This window comes from Schistocerca serialis, chromosome 4 (genome assembly GCF_023864345.2).
Source record: "Schistocerca serialis cubense isolate TAMUIC-IGC-003099 chromosome 4, iqSchSeri2.2, whole genome shotgun sequence".
NCBI lineage: Eukaryota > Metazoa > Arthropoda > Insecta > Orthoptera > Acrididae > Schistocerca > Schistocerca serialis.
The window spans coordinates 541,383,087-541,404,734 of NC_064641.1; the positions used below are offsets into that span (position 1 = coordinate 541,383,087).

The window sequence follows — 21,648 nt, forward strand, 5'->3', positions numbered from 1 at the left end:
TGCAACGGGAAACAAACCAACTCTTTACATCGACACTGGATGTCGCATCGAAGATGTGACAAGCTATATTTGCTTGGAATGATTCCAGTTAGATACTGAAAAAACGAAATTGCAAATATCTGCCGAAACATCATAGAAAATTTGGCCTACGACTCTTAGGAGAGATAGCCTGAAGAGTTGCATATGTTGCAACAACGATAGCTGAGTGATTCACTGCTTCTCAGACTCATGCCACCTGAAGATAAAGTGACAACACCGAAATGTTTCGAAATATTTCAACAGAAAAGGAATCACAAAGTGCAGATCTCGAGTGCGTAGTTTTTTGACAATGGAAATTCATTACACTAGCGAGTTTCCAGAAATTCATCAAACCATACAAAACAGTTCATGTCTGACAAAGCGTTGTTATACGGATCAATATCTCTACCTACACAGTAGGTGCAGCATTTCTCTTCCGATGTAATGATGCGAAGTTACAGACCGCTTCAAAAGTGCTTTGCGGCCATGTCTGCAAAGCAGTTTTGGAATCGGTCTATACTAACCATCTTAGGCTGACATATGTTAGGATGTTTTGAAGTTGATTTTCAGGGCAACACTGCCCTCTGGACGATGTTTAAGTAACGGTAAAACGTTTAGCATCATTCTTCTTTGGTTAAATTTTACAGGCGCGACGTACTCAAAGTTTGTTACTAAGTCAAAGAATGCTTTCATTCGGTAATTATATATGACAATAAACTGTGATTAGTGGTGCATTTTATTTAGATTAAAGAAAAACTTCATCTACATACATACACCGCTGTACGACCTATTTCAAAGGGAACACTGAGCTATTGGTAGTCATTCCCTTTCAAATATTCATTTTGGAGTGACATAAAAGTCCGTAGTGTAATACCGTGTCCTACGTAGTGGTCTATTCACAACTAGAAGAAGCTCTTTGAGACAGTTTGTTCACAATAGGGATGATTTACATTTTTGATAGTGTTTCCACGTTATCGTGTGCTCTCTTTCAGAGAAAGGAAGTTCCTGTGTTATGCTGTTGACAAATAAATATCGATTATCTTACTTAACACGTGAAAAACTACACAACATTCTGTCTTCTTCTACCAGCAGATTTTGCGGATCATGTTCTTTAATTGCCGTTACAAGCTTCAAGAATTAGTAGACGGGAATGAATACAAAAAATCTGAACAAGAACCCAAGTCCGAATCCATATTGTTTTCGACCTACAACCATTAGGTTTTTAAATACTTACTGACCTACTACTGAGGCAGTTGCTGGGTCTCGAAATTGGCTTTTATGATGACTAATAGGATCGACACATAGTCCAGAAGCTACCATTCCGGACATAGGTTCCTATGCAAAACATTGTGCACTCAGCCCTTCTCAGAACTCCTACAAGTTTCTTCTTCGTCTTCTTCCCTACTTCTTCTCTGTTGGTCTTTGGAGTCGACCTTCTTATATGCATTCTGGAAATGTTAATGATATTTGGTGGCCAGATGTCCTTCCACATCGGCTGGTCCTGGCGGAGGTTCGAGTCCTCCCTCGGGCATGGGTGTGTGTGTTTGTCCTTAGGATAATTTAAGTTAAGTAGTGTGTAAGCTTAGGGATTGATGACCTTAGCAGTTAAGTCCCATAAGATTTCACACACATTTGAACATTTTTCCTTCCAGATGCTACCATCCCTGCAACCCATTTGCCTGCGTTTAGAGGAAAGTTCGTGTTCAAATGTGAGATCATGTTTTCTAAGAGTATGTGTAGCGTCTATCTGAGGTGGGACATGGGTAACAGCCCGGTATTTACCTAGGTGGATTCGGTAAGCCACCAAAACACTAGCTGGCTGGCCCACCGGCTCAAGTCGTAAATCCACGAGGCGGATTCGGTTCATGGCTGATTCTGCTTCGCGAATCCAGAGAGTGGGGTATTGACACTCTCCGACGAGTTCCAAGTCTTGGAATTTTGTAATCTAAAGTTACATACGACCTGCATAAACTGACGAGTTTCATCTGTACTAGGATCGTACCAAAAGAAATGCCTCTTATTTTTTGTGGTGACTTTGGATGTTGACGTCAGATGTTCTTGAAGTAGTGCTAGTGCTTGAACCTTCCTCTCTCATTTGATGCTCGTTCTGTCGTACTGTGGCAGTTGGCACCAGCAGAGCAGTGTTCCAAAATGGAGTCTGATATCGACGAGAGTGTAAAACAGCGATGCGTGATTGAATTCCCCACTGCTAAAGAAATTGTGCCAATTGAAATCCATCGACGCATGTTATGCTAAAGGTGTATGGAAACGATACAACAGATGTGAACAATGTGAGGCGATGGGCACGCCATTTCGAAGGTGGTGAGAAGGGTGCGCGTGAAAAGCCGCGACCTGGTCGACCCTGCACAGCTCTCCTCCACCGCAATGAACTGCATGTTGATTAACTCACCCGTGCTCATCGACGGATAAAGACCAGAAAATTGTATGCAAAGCTGAATGTCGGCTGCAATGCCTTGGAAACAATGTAGGATTATCTTGGTTATCGCAAAGTCTATGCCTAAGGATCCCGCAGATGTTTACAGAAAAAAAACTCATGGAATTGAAATTTGTCGGGACCAATATGAAGCTGAAGGTGACAATTTTCTGAATAGCATCGTCACCAGAGATGAAACATTCAAACACTTTTCATGGAGCTGCACAAGCTTCTCTATGCCTTTTGCGTACTTAGCTGCCGCCAACCTGTTGAAAAAGTCACGAACGTCCACTTCCAGGATGTCGTCGATAGTGTTATCCACCCAAAAAGTCCTTCAGGCTGGGAAAATATTGGTAATCAGTTGAGGCCAAGACTTGTAGAACACAACAAAGTAAGAATAAGTGTTGGTTATTGTGAAGAAGCAAACTGCCACTAGACAACAATCGACGCAGTTAGTAGGTCACTACCTATGCTGCCTCTGCTGTAGGCTTAAAGTCGATGATCAGGATTTCCTTTCACACATGATGTATTGTGACTGTAGCCTTCTTGGTGCTAAGATATGAATTTTTTCGTTACAGTTGGGGCTCTCAAATGGATGTCATTCTATTAGTTGGTGTTCTGTTTCTGTGATTTAATGAAGAAAGCAGGTTTAGTTACCAGTGAAACTGTAGTTCAAAATCTCTTTGCCATTCTTGTCTAAGAAAGGAAAAACTGACCCTCTGTTCATCGTATTTCTACAATGGACTCATTACCATTCAGAAACCGTATTACACTTCGAATCTAAGACTTAGCTGCAGTGTTAATTTTGTCAGATATTTCAAAATCGTTCAAATAAACTGTAAACGTTCCTGCTCGTTGATAGCGTCGTACTGGCGTCAACGGTTAAGAGAACTAAATTACAACTTGTACAGAAACCAGTCAATAGTTAGAGTCGAGGGGCATGAATGGGAACCAAAGGTTGAGGAGGGAGTGAGGCAGGCTTGTAGCTTACCACCGTTGTTATCTGTAGAGTAAAGGAAACCATATAACGATCTGCAGTAGGAATTAAGTTTAGGGAGAAAAAATAAAAACTTGCAGGTCTGTCGATGATATGATAGCAGCAATTCTGTCAGAGACAGCAAGGGACTTGGAAGAGCATTTGAACGGAACGGACAGCGTCTTCAAAGTAGGTTATAAATGAACATCAACAAAAGCAAAACAAGGATAAAGGAAAGTAGTCGAATTAAATTAGGTGATTCTGAGGGAAATAGGTTAGCACAGCAAAATGACTGATGAAGGGCGAAGGAGAAATAATATAAAAGGTACAGTAATATGAAATGGCAGGAAAAGTGTTTCTGAAGAACCGAAATTTGTTATCATGGAATATCGATTTAAGTGTTAGGAAGTCTTTTCTGGAGGTATGTGCCTAGAGTATAGCCATGCATGGAAGACTAAATCAACAACATGACATGGCAGCAGGGTGGATGCAGAATTCCACTGCCAACGTTTTGTAGTTTTAGCATCACCGTCGTAATGCAGAAGTTCCGTTGCGCTGCAGTGCGACGCCAGTGCGAGGTGATTTGGAGAGTGAGGTGTGTGTTTGGGTGTTGCAGAGATGCGCTGCGCCGCCGCCGCCCTGTGCCTGCTGGTCGCCCTCGCCGCCCTCTGCGCCGCCGCCGCCGCCGCCCCCGCGGCTCACTACGGCCGCGGCTCCCGCCCCCGCACGATACGGGGCTTCAAGAACGTGGCACTCTCCACCGCGCGGGGCTTCGGCAAGCGAGACGGCAACCAGCTGGAGGCCGCGCTCGCCGACCGCGACACCACCCTCCCGGACAGGTACGCCTCCCTCAACTCGAAGGGTCCGTTTACTGTTTGTTTATTTATTCAACCTGATGACATTGCGGCCTTCAAGCTATGTCTTACATCGGATGAGGATTTAACATACACAGTACTTTTTCACATACATTTCGAAACCTCATAAATGTCTCCCTTTCCGACGCAGAAGTTTGAAAATTGTCGAAAACTTGAACTCTGGCCATCTTTCTGCATGTGTCGACATTTTGTTATTTGGTGTGTCGTGGAGCCTGGATAAAGCCGCAGGGCGCCACGCTTTTGCACCGTTACAGGGGAAGGTTTCGGGCACCTTTGAGCCAAATTTCAAACTTACGTGTTCGAATGTTAGACGATTACGGTTCTGTTGCCAAGTTTAGTTACCCAAGAAATAAAAATATTTTACATGGCAAATAGCAATAAAATAGCATTAATAGAACCAAAAATTATTCGAATACATATATAGACAATGTGTTTCAAACGTACTAAGAACTAACGAAGTTGATGTTAGCAGTACTTCTACTACTGCTGCTGACACCGCTGCCCCTAATGCCATCAACAGTGACCCAGGTAGATATAAAAGTAATGACAAGTGTATGAAAGTAATATATTCTGATAAAGCGAGCTCTGAAAGAGGTAAATATAGGTAGACTGCCTCAAATAGCACTCGTACTCGAGAAAGTGGTGGTTAGTAACAAGGATGTAGCTGTGTATCGAGTACGTAAGGGTCAAATGTACACATTATTCTTGCTTCAGTAAAGATATCATTAACTCTCTTTTGAAGTTGGAGATTTTGCTCAGGTCTCTAATATAATGAGGGAGATTATTCCAAAGTCGGAATCCTCTTAGTGAAAAGGAATTCGAGAAAGCGGCTGAGTGAAAAACCATCAAACTAGGAAACAGATATAGAGGACGTCAGTACTTATTTGTGTACGCTGTCAGAATGGGCACGAAATTTAGGGTTAAAGTTCAAACCATCTAAAACCTCATTGGTCATTCTAGGCTAACTATACAGCAGAGGGACACACAGTATTTTGCTCTCATGGCAACAGGTGTTTTTTAACCATGCTGTTCAGAAAAGAGCGTTAAGGTCGAAGAGAGATATGACAGACAGTGCACATTGATAAGACAGTAGGGCGGACAGAGAGTATGGGGATCTTTGCGCTTGTCTGCACGTAGCCAGAGCAGCTGTGTCTTAGGTAGTGGAAAATTATTACTGAGTTGGACGTCACAGGTATATCGAACACATGCGCTCATGACCACTTCCAGCCGACGTGAGCTTTCCTGAGCGATATCTCGCAGGAGAACATCGCTATTATAACCTTTCGTCTAGTTAGCCTAGAATGACCAACGAGGCCTACTTTGGTTTTAGATGGTTTGAGCTTTAACCATAGTTTCCGTTCCCATTCTGAAAGTGTGCACGAGTCACTACAGACATCCTCTAAATTTCTATTCAAGTTCGATGGAGGTCATCAGTATATACTAGGTTTTTACAATAGGATTAACGAACAGTGAAAAGGGTGTGGGAGTTAATAGCGAAACCTAATGATGTCTGATTTTTCGTTGTAAACATTCTGCTGCACTGGCCGTTATCTCTCTGTACAAAGTATTTTTCTATTGCAAACTAAAACAGTGTTTTAATCCAAAAAATGACAGCGACTGTGGCATTTTATTATCAAACAATAAATCTGTGGTGGCGTGGTTCCTATTACAACTGAGGTACTGATTTCATTTCTCGATTTTAACTTATGTTCGCCAGTTACGAGTAAAATGTTAGCTAAGTGAATTAAAAGCAAAGGCGTCAAGATTTCCAGAAACATCGGAGGGAAAGCGGAAGGAGAGTTGAAGGAGAAAGATCAAGGCATTTACGAGGGCGACGAACTGTCTGAAAGTGCGACAGAATAAGTCTGAGGCATTCTGGAAGCCCTTATACGTGTAGAATTAGAATTTAACAAAGCTTTAGAAGATTTGAGATGAAATATGGCGCGAAGCATAGGTAACATTTCGGAATTTCTAAACTCATTGTGGGAAGTGGTAACCAAACCACTATCCAAATTGTTTTCTAGAATTTATGAGTCTGGATGAATACCATCAGACTTCCAGAAAAATATCACACACACAATACCGAAGATTGTAAGGATCGATATGTGCGCGTGATCTACCGCACAATGAGCTCAAAGTCACTGAAAAGAATAATACACACAAGACTGGAAAAGAAAACTGGGGATGTGTTACATAATGATTGGTTTGCCTTTAGGAGATTTAAAGGCATCAGAGAGGCTGTTCTAACATTGCACAAGATAATGCAAGTAACACTTAAATCAAGATACGCTTATAGGATTTGTCGACTTACAAAATGTGTTCGTCACTCTAAAATCATTCAAAGTGTTCGGAATTATGAGGAAAATGGTTTTAAGCTATAGGGAAAGACGGATAATATACAGTATCTGCAGGATCATGAGTGTATTTCCAGTACCACTTCCTGCAGTTTGAAGAGATGGAGTTCATTGTGGTAAAGACGAAATATATCAAAGACTTATTGAAGTTTTCGATGGGTTTCTTTTATATCTTGTTTTCTGCAAGAATTCTGAGAAGGCGTCGATAATTTCATATAATAACAATAAAGGAAAACAATAAAAATGTAGTGAATGTGTAAATGCAACAGAACAAGAGGGCGTCAGAAACAGTCATCCGGGAAGAATGTGGAGCGAAGGGGACCTGTCAACTTTTTGTCCATCCAAAGTACGTCTCAAAGACAGTAAACCGGCAACGTGAAATGTACAGTTGTTTAGCCACAGGCCTTATGTTAGGGAAAACAAAATAAATTTAAGATACCAAAGCCTGTTTTCTGAGTGTGGAATCTCACCGTTGTATTTTATCTCTGCATTCACATGTATCTAATTAAATAACCAGGTGAGGAACGTTCTGGATCTTGAGCTTGCCTCTTCTGCCTTAGTTATCTCTAGCACTGATTATCGCTTTCAAATCAGTTGAAACGACCTGCAGTTTCGACTGACATGGGAATCGGTTTACTGAATGTGAGCTAATACTTCTAGCCAGTACGCTAGACATAAAAGGGAGAAACTTCCCTACAATTCATTACGTATTGTAATATGGCAAAGATTTTTCACAAAAAAATGCCTAACATTGTACGGACTGGTAAGAGTTCAGAAGCTTATGTACAAAACTGTCGAGTAAAGGAGTCTACGGAAAGCACTAACCAGATGAACGGACAGGATGAGAAGACAGGTGTGGAGAACTCCGAGGGTAATTTTTGTTGTACGGTGAGGAGCAGTAGAAGGCAAAAATTATAAACCACGATAGCGATCTGAATTTAAACAAAATGGAATCAGAACGTTTAGATGAAGGATGTGGCACAAGAGGGCAGAGGAAATTGAGGCGCATGATTGGAACCAGACTGCTACGTTCCTTTCTTCCGCTGTGATTTGTTGGGTAATAGTGTAGTCAGAGGGCACTTACGCCTTACACAGTATATGCTATCATGGGAAGCTTTACGAAACCAGTCTTCAGACTGGAGAACACAACAACACCAGCCTTAGTAAATTATGTAATGTTTTATTAGAATATACCACGAATATCCTTCTGTGCTTTGAGTGCCAAAAAATAATACCATCAAATTAGTTTTTGGTTGCTGGTTTGTTGATCCACAGGTCGGTTACAAAATTATATCAGACGAGCCGTCTTAACAGACAAAGGAAACAAAACAGCGATATTATCCCATGTAGATCTGAATTAACACATTGAGTTCTTTTTATAAGTATTTGTAAACGAGTCATCTTCGGTCACTGTTCACACTACACGCAAAGAAACACACGTTATCGGCTTGCATCAGGACTTTGACGCCACTTTCCATTCTACTGAATCCTTCATATTGACCTCTTTGTCCCTCTAGAAAAAGCTGAGTCAGGCCCATAGCCGTTAATGAGATGCTGAGTAGACTTCAAGATAATAGTTTTCCATTAAATGAGCGAAAGGAATACAGAGTAACTTGTAGTCAACAGCTGTTTACTTGCACGATAGGAGTGTGATCGCGGATCGTTACAGCACACAGTATTCCCTGATGTAGTGGTACTTACACATGCTTCACACTACTGTCTGTGAAGTTTCTTTTGATCACTATTGTGCTTTATTGGACAGAGTCCTATTGGAAGTTGCGTGCCTTGCCTTCCTTCGACCTTTGAATAGACCTACCCGCCGTGCTGTACGGGAACCAATAAGAGTTGACAGATGTGATCTGTGGCAGAACTTGTTCTGCTTGCCACATACCTTGACACCCCTAATTCTTCATAGAATCGAACTTCGATAATACATTAAAAGTTTCTTGGAGACCGCTGAGTGCTTTCACAATCGAAACTGGATGAGTATAGTAAGTCTAATTTGCGCTACGTTATAAGGATGGTTAGTTTTTCACTCCTCTCGACGTTTATAACATCATATCTTCTCAACTACAGGAGGTGGACAATTATATGACAACACCAGAAACACAACACATTAAAATGCCTAATAAGGTATGGCATTCAAAACAGCTTCCAGTCATCTTGCAGTGTACAATGAGGTAACAGAAGCCATGTGGTACCCCTTCTTTCACGGCGTAGTGCATCAGCTCGACGGGACATAGACTCAACAAGTTGTTGGAAGACTCCTGCAGAAATTTTGAGCCATGCTGCCTCTCTAGTTGCGAAAGTGTTGTCTGTCCAAGATTTTGTGCAAGAACTGACCTCTCGATTAAGTCCTATAAATGTTCGGTGGGATTCTTGTCGAGAGATCTGGGTGGCCAAACCATTCCCTCGAAATGTTCAGAATGTTCTCCAAACCAATCGCGAGCAATTGTGGTGCGGTGATATGGCGCACTGTCTCCCATAAACATTACATCGTTGTCTTGTTAACATGAAGTTCATGAATGTGTGTGTGTGTGTGTTTGAGGTTTACGGGCGCTAAACAGCGGGGTCATCGGCGCCCAAACGCATAAAAACAGGAACACATGCAGTGGAGGGACTAAGACGAACAACGAACAAGGGGAATAGCTAAAAGACACAGACCTGACGCAGTTCCAAATCCTCACATACAGAGGCAAAACAAGAGGAGAAGGAGTGCACTAAAAAAGGAACGGAAACACAAGGAAGGGAGGACAGAAACCGAAGGGAAACAAGGAGGTAGACGTGACTGGTTGACCTCTTACCTAAAATCTGGGTGAGCCAGTCATCCAGCAGCACATTAAAAACCTCTCCCTAAAAGCCGTGGCAACAAATTGGACAGGACACAAAACCGTAAAACCTTAAACACAGCCGTTGCGTCGTCTTTCAAAATAGAGGGCAAATCCGGTGGCAAAGAAACCACCGCCCTCTGGTCAGAGAATAAAAGACAGTCAAGTAAAATGTGGCGGACAGTAATCTGGACGCCACAAGCACTGCAGAGGGGGGGATCCTCCCGCCGGAGTAAAAAACCATGTGTGAAGGGACTATGCCCGATGCGGAGGCGAGTGAGGAGAACCTCATCCCGCCTGCGTGACTGGTAGGACGTACGCCATGGCCGCGTGGTGGCCTTGACCAGACGCAGCTTATTTTCACCGACTGCTAGCCACTCCTCTTCCCACTGACGCATAACGCGAAAACGCAGGAGGGAGGTAACAGCATGGAGGGGGACGGCACAGTCAACAACGTGAGGGAGGGAACATGCATCTTTGGCAGCCACATCCGCCAGCTCGTTTCCCCTAATACCCACGTGCCCCGGCACCCAGCAGAAGGAAACCTCCTTCCCCTGCCGCTGCAGGTGGAGTAGGGCATCATGGATGTTCTGGACGACCGTATCCGCTGGGTACAACTGTTGCATGGTCTGAAGGGCACTCAGGGAGTCAGAACAGATGAGGAACTTACGACTGGGAACACATCTCATTTGCTCCAATGCCCGCAAGATCGCAAATAATTCGGCATCAAAGATGGTAAACGCCGCAGGAAGCCGTAACTTGACGAGTCGATCAGGGAAAACAACAGCACAACCAACAGAGTCCCCCTGTTTAGAGCCATCCGTAAATACTGGTACATGGTCGGGATGCTGGTTTAAAATATCATAAAATAAGGAGGTAAAAACAAACGCAGGAGTGCAGCTCCTCCGGTACTCCGACAAGTCGAAAAGGACGCTGGGCCTCTGGAGCAACCAGGGAGGCAGGCGAGTAAAACCTTGTCGTTGGGGGGCCACACGCTCCACACCAAGGGACTCAAGCAAATGCTTGGCACGAATCCCAAATGGTCTCGTTGCCCTGGGACGACTGGAGAAGAGACGTTCCATAGGCGATCGGGCAACGGTAGGGTACGCAGGGGATGTAGGACAGGCAAGGAATTGACACACCCGTCGCACCATGAGGAGTTTCCGCCAGATGGCGAGCGGCGGTTCCCCTGCCTCAGCACACAGGCTGGGGATAGGACTGGTACGAAAGGCACCAGTGGCCAGCCTGATACCCTCATGGTGTACTGCGTCAAGTATCTTCAGATACGAAGGCCTTGCTGACCCATACACGATGCAACCATAGTCAAGACGCGATCGGACGAAAGCCCTATAAAACTGCAGCAGACGCGCCCGATCTGCTCCCCAGGACCGATGGCACAGACACTTCAAAATATTCAGCGCCTTCAGGGCCCGCACCTTGAGGTCTTTAAGCTGAGGCAACCACGACAGTTTGGAATCAAAAGTGAGGCCCAGGAACCGCACAGTGTCGCTAAAAGGAAGAATGGTGTCCCACAGACGCAATTCAGGGGAGGTAAAAAGACGTCGAGAACGATTAAAATGAACACACACACATTTGTCGGCAGAAAAGGTAAAACCCGTCTTCGCAGTCCATGCCTCTAATCGCTGTATCGTAAGCTGCAACTGCCGACTAACAGTGACAAGACTGGAGGAAGAACAGAAAACAGCAAAATCGTCCACAAACAAGGAGCATTGGGCAGGACTCCGGATAGTGGACGTGATACTGTTAATGGCGACGGCAAAGAGGGTGACACTTAAAACGCTTCCCTGAGGAACACCATTCTCCTGCACATACAAATCAGATAGCACATTACCAACCCTATATCGAAAGAGGCGGTGGGAAAGAAAGGACCGAAGGAAGATGGGGAGACGGCCACGAAAACCCCACTCATGGAGTTGATTGAGGATATGGCGGCGCCAAGTAGTGTCATACGCCTTATGAATGTCAAAGAAGACACCGAGACAATGCTGGTTACGGAGGAACGCCTGCTGGATGGCCGCCTCAAGCAGGGTCAAGTTGTCTATAGTTGAACGACATCTCCGAAAGCCACACTGCGAGGGGCTAAGGAGCTGCCTGGTTTCGAGCAGCCAAACCAGGCGACGGTTGACCATGCGTTCTAACGTCTTCCCGACACAGCTCGTCAAAGCAATACTTCGGTAACTGCTGGGATGCGTTCGGTCCTTTCCCGGTTTGAGGAGGGGGACCAAAATCGCCTCCTTCCACGAGTCAGGGTACGTGCCAGATAACCATATCATATTAAAAAAATTCAGGAGAACTTCCTTGGAAGGCAGTAACAAGTGCTGCAGCATGCTGTACCGGATTTGATCATGGCCAGGCGCAGTATCATGAGCCACAGACAGCGCCGAATCCAGATCCCACATTGTGAAGGGGCAGTTGCAGGGTTCAGAATTTGGAAGCCAGAAGTCCAAGTGACCCCTCTCGATGGCAGTGCGGTAGCGGCAGAAATCTGGATCACAGTTAATAGTAGCGGTAGATTCCGCAAAATGCATGGCCAGTGTCTGGGCAATGTCTCTCGGCGCTGTGAGGAGACTTCCCTGATGCAGCAATGCCGTGACAGGTAGCTGGCCGAGTTTCCCGGAAATTCTCCTGATGGCTTCCCATACTTTCATAGAACTAGTGGAGCGGGAGATGGAGTTCAAGAACGATTGCCATGACCGTCGTTTACTCTCTTTAATCACTCGCCGCGCTTTGGCCCTTGCCACCCGAAAGGCCGCAAGATTGTCAGCTGAGGGACGGCACTTGAAGCGGCGCAGAGCTGCACGGCGGGCTCGGATGGCTGAGCGGCACTCAGTGGTCCACCAAGGGACAGGACGCCTCTTGGGACGACCGGATGACCGTGGGATTGACAATTCAGCAGCATGGGAGATCACGGCTGTAACATGGTCTACCCATTCGTGGACGCTGGCACGGTGTTCCAAAACAGCCAGTTGGCTGAAAAGTGTCCAGTCAGCTCGGCAGAGGTGCCACCGGGACGGCACTGGTAATGCCATACCCTCAGCCAGGAGGCGAATCCAAAGGGGGAAGTGGTCACTAGAATGGAGGTCTTCAGCAACCTCCCACAGAGCAGAATCCGCGAGTGCTGGAGAGCAAAAGGAAAGGTCAATAGCTGATGACCCAGAAGCAGTACAGAAATGAGTGGGAGCACCAGAGTTGAGGATGCACAGTTCTTCAGACATCATGAGGCTTTCCAGAATGCGACCCCTGGGGCAAGTAGTCGAAGAGCCCCATAAGACATTATGAGCATTGAAGTCCCCCAGAAGAAGAAATGGGCGGGGGAGTTGGCTAATAAGGTCTGCGAGAGCCTCAGAGTCTATCGCATCCTGAGGTGGTAAGTAAAGTGAACAGACTGTGAGCCTCCGACCCACAAGAAGGTCAACTGCAACTGCTTGCAAGTCTGTAACGAGAGGGAGCTCAGAGGAGGGGTGCATGTCACGGACAAAAACCGCAACACCACCCTTTGCCCTTTCCCCCGTCAGATCATCTTTCCGATAGACGGTATAGCCCCGTAAAGAAGGAGCATCAGTGGCCCGAAAATGTGTCTCTTGGAGACATAAGCACAAAGGGCACTCTCGTACAAGGAGCTGTAATTCGGCCACATGCGTCCTGAACCCATTCAGGTTCCACTGTAATATGGGAGCCAGTGATCAGGGGGGCTGAACTCTCACCCTGCCTCTGTGCTTTGGAGGAGAGCCCGTATTGGCCGGAGATTTATTCCTGGGGCGAGAAGATCGCCCCCGGTCGACGTCAATGTCCATCAGCTCCGATGACGACCCACGGGAGACGTCAGACAGTACGATGGCCTCATCATCGGACCGACCCTGACTAGTCTCCGCAGGTGGCAAAACCTTCAGCTTCGGCGTCTTCGTCTTGGGGGGCTTAGAAGGCAGAGCCTTGTCAACAGGTGGAGCATTACTCGCCTGGGCAGAAGGCCCCATATGGGGAGAGGGAGGAAGTACCCCAATGTCAGCAACCACAGCCTTGTCCGACGTTGCGGGAAGAGCCGCAGGTTGCAAAACAACCGCAGCAGCACAAGTGCACTGGCAAATGCAGGTATTAGTGCTAACACTAGCAACCTCCGTTTGCGTAGCAACAGTGGCCATTTGTACCGGTTTTTTCAGAACGGAAGCGAAAGATGTAGTAAACACAGGAGGTTGCATGGCCTTAAAGAGCTTCTTGGCCTCACCATAGGGGATGCGCTTAGATGTTTTAATCTCCTGTATCTTCCGTTCGTCGAGATAGATGGGGCAGACCCGGCTCCAGACAGGGTGACTCCCAGAGCAATTCACGCACTTCACAGGCGACGAACAATCAGCTCCTTCATGGGCAGGCTGACCACATGTACCACAAGTGGCTATCCCATTGCACCCCAACGTAGTATGCCCAAAGCGCTGACATTTAAAGCAGCGCATTGGGTTGGGGAAATATGGCCTTACTGGCAAACGTAAGAACCCCGCTTTAACATGCTCTGGGAGTCGTGGGCAACTGGACGTGAGAATAAACGAGTCGGATTTGACTAGGTCCCCATCGACTCGTTTCATAATATGCTGCACGTCAACAATACCTCCATCAGCCCATTCAGATTTTAACTCGTCTGTGGGGATATCCACCAGGTCCCTACATGTCACAACACCCTTACTGTAGTTCAGAGTGGAGTGAAGCTCGGTCTCGATAGCGTACTCACCGAGACAGGTTGCTTTCCGAAGAGAAGCGACTTGACGGGAACTAGATGTCTCAACTAACAGAGTCCCATTGCGAAGTCGCTTCACAGATTTAAGTGTTCCTGCAATTCCCTCAAGACCCTTGTGGATGTAAAAGGGAGAAACCCTCTCAAAGCTACCCTCCTTCCGTTTAATAATCAAAAACACATTCTGATTATCAGCATGTGCTCTGTTACGACAGTCTGACAACACTAGGCGCTGGAGGACTCGCAGCACGAAGTCGCTTCTTCGATGGGGTGTGTTTTCCTACCAGTGGCCCACCCAAGCTACTGGCAGGGGGAAATGTAGAGGTCGAAGGGTCCATTGCGGTCCCACGAGCAGCTAGGGAACTAAAGGTCCGCTCAGACAGGGCCCCGCATGCCTGAGTAAGCCTAATACAACTGGGGTGCGGCAGGTGCCCCTGAGGTTGCCCGCTTGCGACTGTTCCACCTCAACAGCCATGCATCTCATAGGCGCGGAGCACACCGGAAGATTGAGGGGTGTTTAGAGAGGTCGGCCTTCCTCGCAATCCAGGCGGTCAAGCCAAGATTACCATTCCCCGCAGCACACAACATTCCAACGCCGCGCCATACGGTGGTCGCTGAAGCATGTCCAGGGGTTACGGTGACAGGAGACTGGCGGCGCCGACCAGTCCCCAGCTCAGGACCCCGGGGTCGCCAAGCCCGTACTCAGCAAATGAATGCTGAGCCCCTGGTGGCAAGTTCATGAATGGTTCCACATGGTGTCCAAATAGTCAAGATAAGCATTTCCAGTCAGTTATGATTCAGTTTGACCAGAGGACCCAGGGCACACCATTATGGAGCCACTGCCAGCTTGCACAGTGCCTTGTTAACAACCTGTGTCCATGGCTTCGTGGGGTCTGCGCAACGCTCCAAACCTACCTTCAGTTTTTACCAACTAAAATCGGGACTCATCTGACCAGGGCACGGTTTTCCAGTTGTATAGGTTCTAACCGATATGGTCACTAGCTCAAGAGGCTGCAGGCGACATCGTGCTGTTAGCAAGGACAATCGCGTCGATCACCTGGGTCATAACCCATTAACGCCGAAGTTCGCCGCACTGTCCTAACGTTCGTCGTGCGTACCGCATTGATAACTGAGCGCAGCGTTCCTCGTGCGTTGGCACTGACAACTCTATGCACACGCCACTACTGTGGCTCGTTAAGTAACGACCGTCGCCCAGTGCGTTGTCCATTATGAGAGGTAACACCTAAAATTTGGTGTTCTCGGCACACTCTTGACCTCGGAATATTCTACTCCCTAACGATGTGCGGAATGGAATGTGACACGCATCTATCTCCAACTTCCATTCCGCATTCAGAGTCTGTTAATTCCCGGCGCATGTCGGAAACCTTTTGACATGAATCAACTGAGTAGAAATGACAGCTCAGTTAACTGACTGTCGTTTTATACCCTGTGTACGTGATACTATAGCCATCTTTAGATGTGCATATCGCTATCCCATTACTTTTCTCACTTCAGTGTATAAATACACAGTCTCTATAGTTTTCTTGGGATTCTTTCTGAAAAATAGCGACAAGTTCAGGAAGCCGATGATGGAGATGACAGACAATCACGTACCCTTCTCTCCAAAGTAAGAGTGGGCCACAAAGTCTCTGTAACACTGAGATCTTTTGATTGTCATGTCTAGTGGAGATGAGACAATTTACCCATGTGCTCCCGAAAACAGTCCTGGACGTGTGGATAGATTCCCTGTCGTCTTGGAACACAACATCACCATCGGGAAACATACGTTGTACCAGGGAAGATCTGATCAATCAAAATCGTCATCATTCTTGGCAGTCAAACGATGTTTCAGAGCAACAGCAAGGCCCTTGGAATACCACGATATAGTTGCTCAAGTCATCAACGAACCCCCGACGTGTTTCACTCTTGGACGAATATTCGGCCAGAAGATGGAAACAGCGTGAAACAAGAGTCGTGCTGTTTTCGTGCTGACAGCGTTCGCGGGTGTGATATTTAGTTCTGAGGTGATTTTGGCAGCAGTCGTTCATTTATTTCCTGTCACAAACCTCTTGGATGACCGTCTGTCATGACAATTGAAAACACACTTTAGAATGTGTTGTGACTTCGCAGCTGATGCCTTTGGGTTTTCGATATATGCGGTAAAAATCTTCGAAACGGTGCCTCTTGAAGCACGAAACACTTCGGTTACCAGGTGACGTAATCATTCGCCACAAGAGCACCAACAGTTCGCCCGTGGCGTTAAGCTCTGACATGATGCACTCAGTACGAAAAAACACCGTTCTGGCCGCGAAGGACTCTTGTAACGCTTTGAAACACTGCACATGTGTCGCTTGTGGTCAATTGCAACAGCGTAGCCTGAAGGATTGGCTAACGTCTGCATCATGTTCAGGTATGCATTTCGCTCAAGGGTTTCCACATTTTTATCCACCTACAGTATGTGTCGTACACATTCAGCGGTATATGTGGATACTGTCTGAAAAATTTGTTTTGAGTAGAGTTAGTTTAAATAAGTGATAAACTAAAACTTCACGCGTCGTGTTGAAGTTTTACTGCACGAGCAGCGGAAATGTAGTGAGTGGGGGCTGTAAGCGAGGAGAAGTATCGGGAAGATTTTATATTATGTATTATGTTTGTTGTTAGTCGCTCAGTGCTCTTATTAGCAAATACTGATTGAATATAGTGTGGGGAATTTGCACGCCATGAATTGTCTCAAGATACATTTTCTAACTTTCATATTTGACGTATAGCGTTAAGCTTTCAACGTAAGCTTATACAGACAAATAAGTAAATGACGATAACAATTTTAAACTTTTAAATTAGGTCAATGTTTATACGAAATAATAAAAAATTATATATGCTTTGCCCCCTGGAAGCCTTTAGATAGGCAACCTTCACTTATGAGTGTGTGACCATATTAACCGTTTTGTAATATATCGGCTTGTTAAATAGGTACGTGCAATAATAGTAACACAGATATGGGAAGAACCAATTCTAAATTCCCGCACGATCATCAGAATTTAGTATTTCTGGGGTTTCTCTAATCTGATTACGGCGAATTTCGGAGTGATCCAACGACTAATACACGTGCAATACAAATACGTAGACTCCCATGGCCGGAGACGATAGCATTAAAATTATTCAGGGGCTACTGTCTCGTCACCTCAGAAAAATATTAAAACTCTAAAACCCAAAAATAACAGACATCGCAGCCATGGTGCAACAGTCTTCTTCATGTATTACATCAATCAGCGTACATCAGTACACGCCCCAAGGAACGAGGCTGCAGCACGTCTGAATGCTCGCTTACTTTAGTAGTTTAGCATATTAACTGATGACGTGGCAGTATACTTTCAACGATTTAATGACAAAGAAACGTCCAGTTGGCTTAATCACATTAGTATTCGAACTTACGGTTTGTCCCTTCTGATCTCGCTTCTGATGGGGCGTTAAACACCAAACTTCCCCCACACACGACAGCTGAGACGCTGGGCAACTCTAAGTAACCACTATTCTCTTCTCACACGTGCCCGTGATAATTGTTATGAATGAGTTCGACAAATGAAATATTTCAACTGCCATCTATGTCTGCTAAATATAGCCCAGTCATACTTTTCAGTTATTTATTCACTTCTCAGTTGCTATCGTAACAGAGCAGTCAGGCTCAGACTCTAAGTAAATGATATGTGAACAGATGCATTAGCCCAACAGCACGTAATTTCATGCGTTAATCCCTGCATCTTATTGTTGTTGTTGTGGTCTTCAGTCTTGAGACTGGTTTGATGCAGCTCTCCATGCTACTCTGTCCTGTGCGAACTTCTTCATCTCCCAGTACCTACTGCAACCTACATCCTTCTGAATCTGCTTAGTGCATTCATCTCTTGGTCTCCCTCTACGATTTTTACCCTCCACGCTTCCCTCCAGTATTAAATTGGTGACCCCTTGATGCCTCAGAACATGTCCTACCTACCGATACCTTCTTCTAGTCAAGTTGTGCCACAAACTCCTCTTCTCTCCAGTTCTATTCAATACCTCCTCGTTAGTTATGTGATCTACCCATTTAATCTTCAGCATTCTTCTGTAGCATCACATTTCGAAAGCTTCTATTCTCTTCTTTTCCAAACTATTTATCGCCCATGTTTCACTTCCATACATGGCTACACTCCAAGCAAATACTTTCAGAAACGACTTCCTACTATACTCGATGTTAACAAATTTTTCTTCTTCAGACACGCTTTTCTTGCCATTTCCAGTCTACATATTATATCCTCTCTACTTCGACCATCATCAGTTATTTTGCTGCCCAAATAGCAAAACTCCTTTACTACTTTAAGTGTCTCATTTCCTAATCTAACTCCCTCAGCATCACCTGACTTAATTCGACTACATTCCATTATCTTCATTTTGCTTTTGTTGATGTTCATCTTATACCTTCCTTTCAAGACACTATCCATTCCGTTCAACTGCTCTTCCAGTCCTTTGCTGTCTCTGACGGAATTACAAAGTCATCGGCTAACCTCAAAGTTTTTATTTCTTCTCCATGAATTTTAATACCTACTCCGAATTTTTCTTTTGTTTCCTTTAGTGCTTGGTCAATATACGGATTGTCCTTCATCGTCTCCCAGATTTAACTGTCTGCTCTCATTCTCTAAGATAATAAATGATTAAGAGACTGAGAGGCGACACACATACGTCTAGTTTAACGGCGTGAACAAAAATGTCGCAGAGCTGCGCAGGAATGTGCAGCTCACCTTGCTACTAGATCTGTGCACTGACTTGCCAAATTCGGTGTCGCAATGAAGCGATGAAGAAAGGCAGAAACGTCCCTCCCCATTTGTGCGTCAGTGGCTACACTAAGTGATGCGTTTTGAAAACGGCGTAAGTGGTTCATTAACACAGTGGCACACTTGCGAAATCTAGTATCAGGTTTATGCCGGCTATTATTTCTTAACTAGTGACGCGACACACCGGTAAACAAGACTGGAAAAATACTTGGTGCTGGTTTGAGATGCAGATAGTAACGTTATCAGTGGCGTGATGCAACTTTTATCCTTCAAGGTAATGAACCGGCTAACACTTAGCAACACAATTTCCCTCATTGCAACTCTCTATTTGTCCCACAAACTACGTTGAGTATTATGCAATAAATGAGTAGTTAGCAGTTATTAAGAAGCAGTCCGTGTGCTGAAGCCTTTAAGCAAGCAATGAGGTGGGGTTAATTTGGATAAACCGGGTTAGCGTCTTTCATTAACAATAAAAACGTCTTCGACCCGGGTTCGAAACCCGCTACCGTTTAAATTTTGATTAATAAACAGCCTTGGCGGCTGAAGACTTCCGGCATAAGAGGTCGCCCTCATTCTGCCAACTGCCTTGCCAAAGAGGGGGGAGAATTGGGCAGATGTTCAGGGCATTCTCTTGTCTTTGGGGTGATAAACTGGCCCCAAAAGGCGAAGTAATCAGCAGTAATCAGTGGCATGAGGCTGCACAAGGCAATGGACACCACTGCATTAAAGACATATAACGTCTATGCACAGGACATGTGGCCTGTAACTGAAAAAGTTTCATCATGATCCCTCCATTGGAAAAAGATTTCGGAAAACTCCCCCATTCGGATCTCCGGGAGAGGAATGCCAAGGGGGTGGTGGCCATAAGAGAAAGCATGTATAACCAACGAACGGCTAACGTTCTAATAGTCGGGGCGAGGAATGTCAGAAGCCTGAACATGGTAGGGAGACTAGAAAATCTGAAAAGGGAAATGCAAAGGCTCACTCTAGATATAGGAGGAGTCAATGAAGTGAACTGGAAAGAAGACAAGGATTTCTGGTCAGATGAGTCTTCAGCAAAGGAAAATGGTGTAACAGGAGTAGGAATCGTTACGAATAGGAAGGTAGGTATGAGAGTGTGTTACTGTGAACATTTCAGTGATAGGGTTATTCTTATGAGAAACACAGTCGGGAAGAATCAATACTCAATGAAGTGTGATACGGAAGTACTAATGAACGACGAGATAAGCTTGAAGTTCTCTAAGGCTGTAGAGGTCAGTAGGCAGTATAGTTGAAGAGTAATGGACATCTCTAAAAAGTGCAATCACAGAAGTTGGAAAGAAAAACATAGGCACAAAGAAGGTAACAGAAGAAATTCTTCAGTTTATCGATGAAAGAAGAAAGTACAAAAATGTTCATGGAAATTGAGGAATACACAAGTCGCCGAAGATTGAAATAAATAGGAAATGCATGGACGCTAAGACGAAATAGCCCCATGAAAAATGTGAAGAAATCGAAAAAGAAATTATTGTCAGAAGGACAGAGTCAGCGTAAAGGTAAGTCAAAGCAACCTTCGGTGAAATTTACAGCAAGAATGGTAACATTAACAGTGCAACGGGTATTCCATTGTTAAGTGCAGAGGATAGGTGAAAGGGGGTCATCGATGAGGGGGGGGGGGGGGTAGGTTTGCCTGATGTGATAGAAGAAAAAACAGGAGTCGATTTAGAAAATATAGGGATTCAGTATTAGAAACAGGATTTAATAGAGATTTAGAGGACTTAAGATCAAATATAGCTGAAGCGATAGAATCATTCTATCTAAATTTCTAAAATCATTGGGGGAAGTGGCAACAAAGAGACTATTCAAGCTGGTGGATAGAAAGTACGAGTCTGGTAACATAACATCTGAATTTTGAAAAAAATATCATCCACACGATTCCGAAGACTGCAAGAGCCGAGAAGTGCGAGTATTATCTCACAATCAGCTTAATAGGTCATGCATCCAAGTTGCTGACATGAATAATATATAGAAGAACGAAAAATGGAGGATGTATTAGATGACGATGATTCTGGCTTTAGGGAAAAGCACCAGAGGGGTAGTTCTGATGTTGCGGTTATTAACTGAAGCAAAAATAGAGAAAAATCCAGAGACGTTCGTAGGAATTGTCGACCTGGAAAAAGAGTTCGACAATGTTAAACGGTGCAAGGTGTTCGAATTTCTGAGGTAATCTATAGGGAGAGACGGGCAATATGTACAAAAGCCAAGAAGGAATAATAAGAGTGGACGATCAAGAACGTAGAGCTCGTATTAAAACGGGTGCAAGACAGGAATATAATCTTTCGTCCCTACTGTTCAATGTCCACATCGAAGAGGCAATGGTGGAAATAAAAGAAACTGTCAGGATTAGAATTAAAATTAAAGGTGAAGGGATATCAATGATACATTTCGCCGATGACATTGCTATCCTGAGTGAAAGCGAAGAATAATTAGATGATCTGCTGAACCGAATGCACTGTCTGATGAGCACAGAACATGGATTTAGAATAAATCGAAGAAAGACGAGAGTAATGAGAAGTAACAGAAATGAAATGAGAACTAGCAACTTCAGGATTGATAGTCACGAAGTAGAAGGAGTTAA

The 21,648-nt window shown here is 44.9% G+C and overlaps 1 protein-coding gene across 1 annotated transcript in view; it reads left to right on the plus strand.

Moving 5' to 3' along the window:
• Window positions 1-21,648, plus strand: part of LOC126473974 (allatotropins-like) — a 355,582-nt gene that overhangs the window by 329,172 nt on the left and 4,762 nt on the right. The window contains exon 2 of the mRNA XM_050101361.1: window positions 4,045-4,267. Coding sequence (XP_049957318.1) covers window positions 4,047-4,267 — 221 coding nt within the window. The 5' untranslated portion in view covers window positions 4,045-4,046. The remainder of the gene's footprint in view (window positions 1-4,044; window positions 4,268-21,648) is intronic.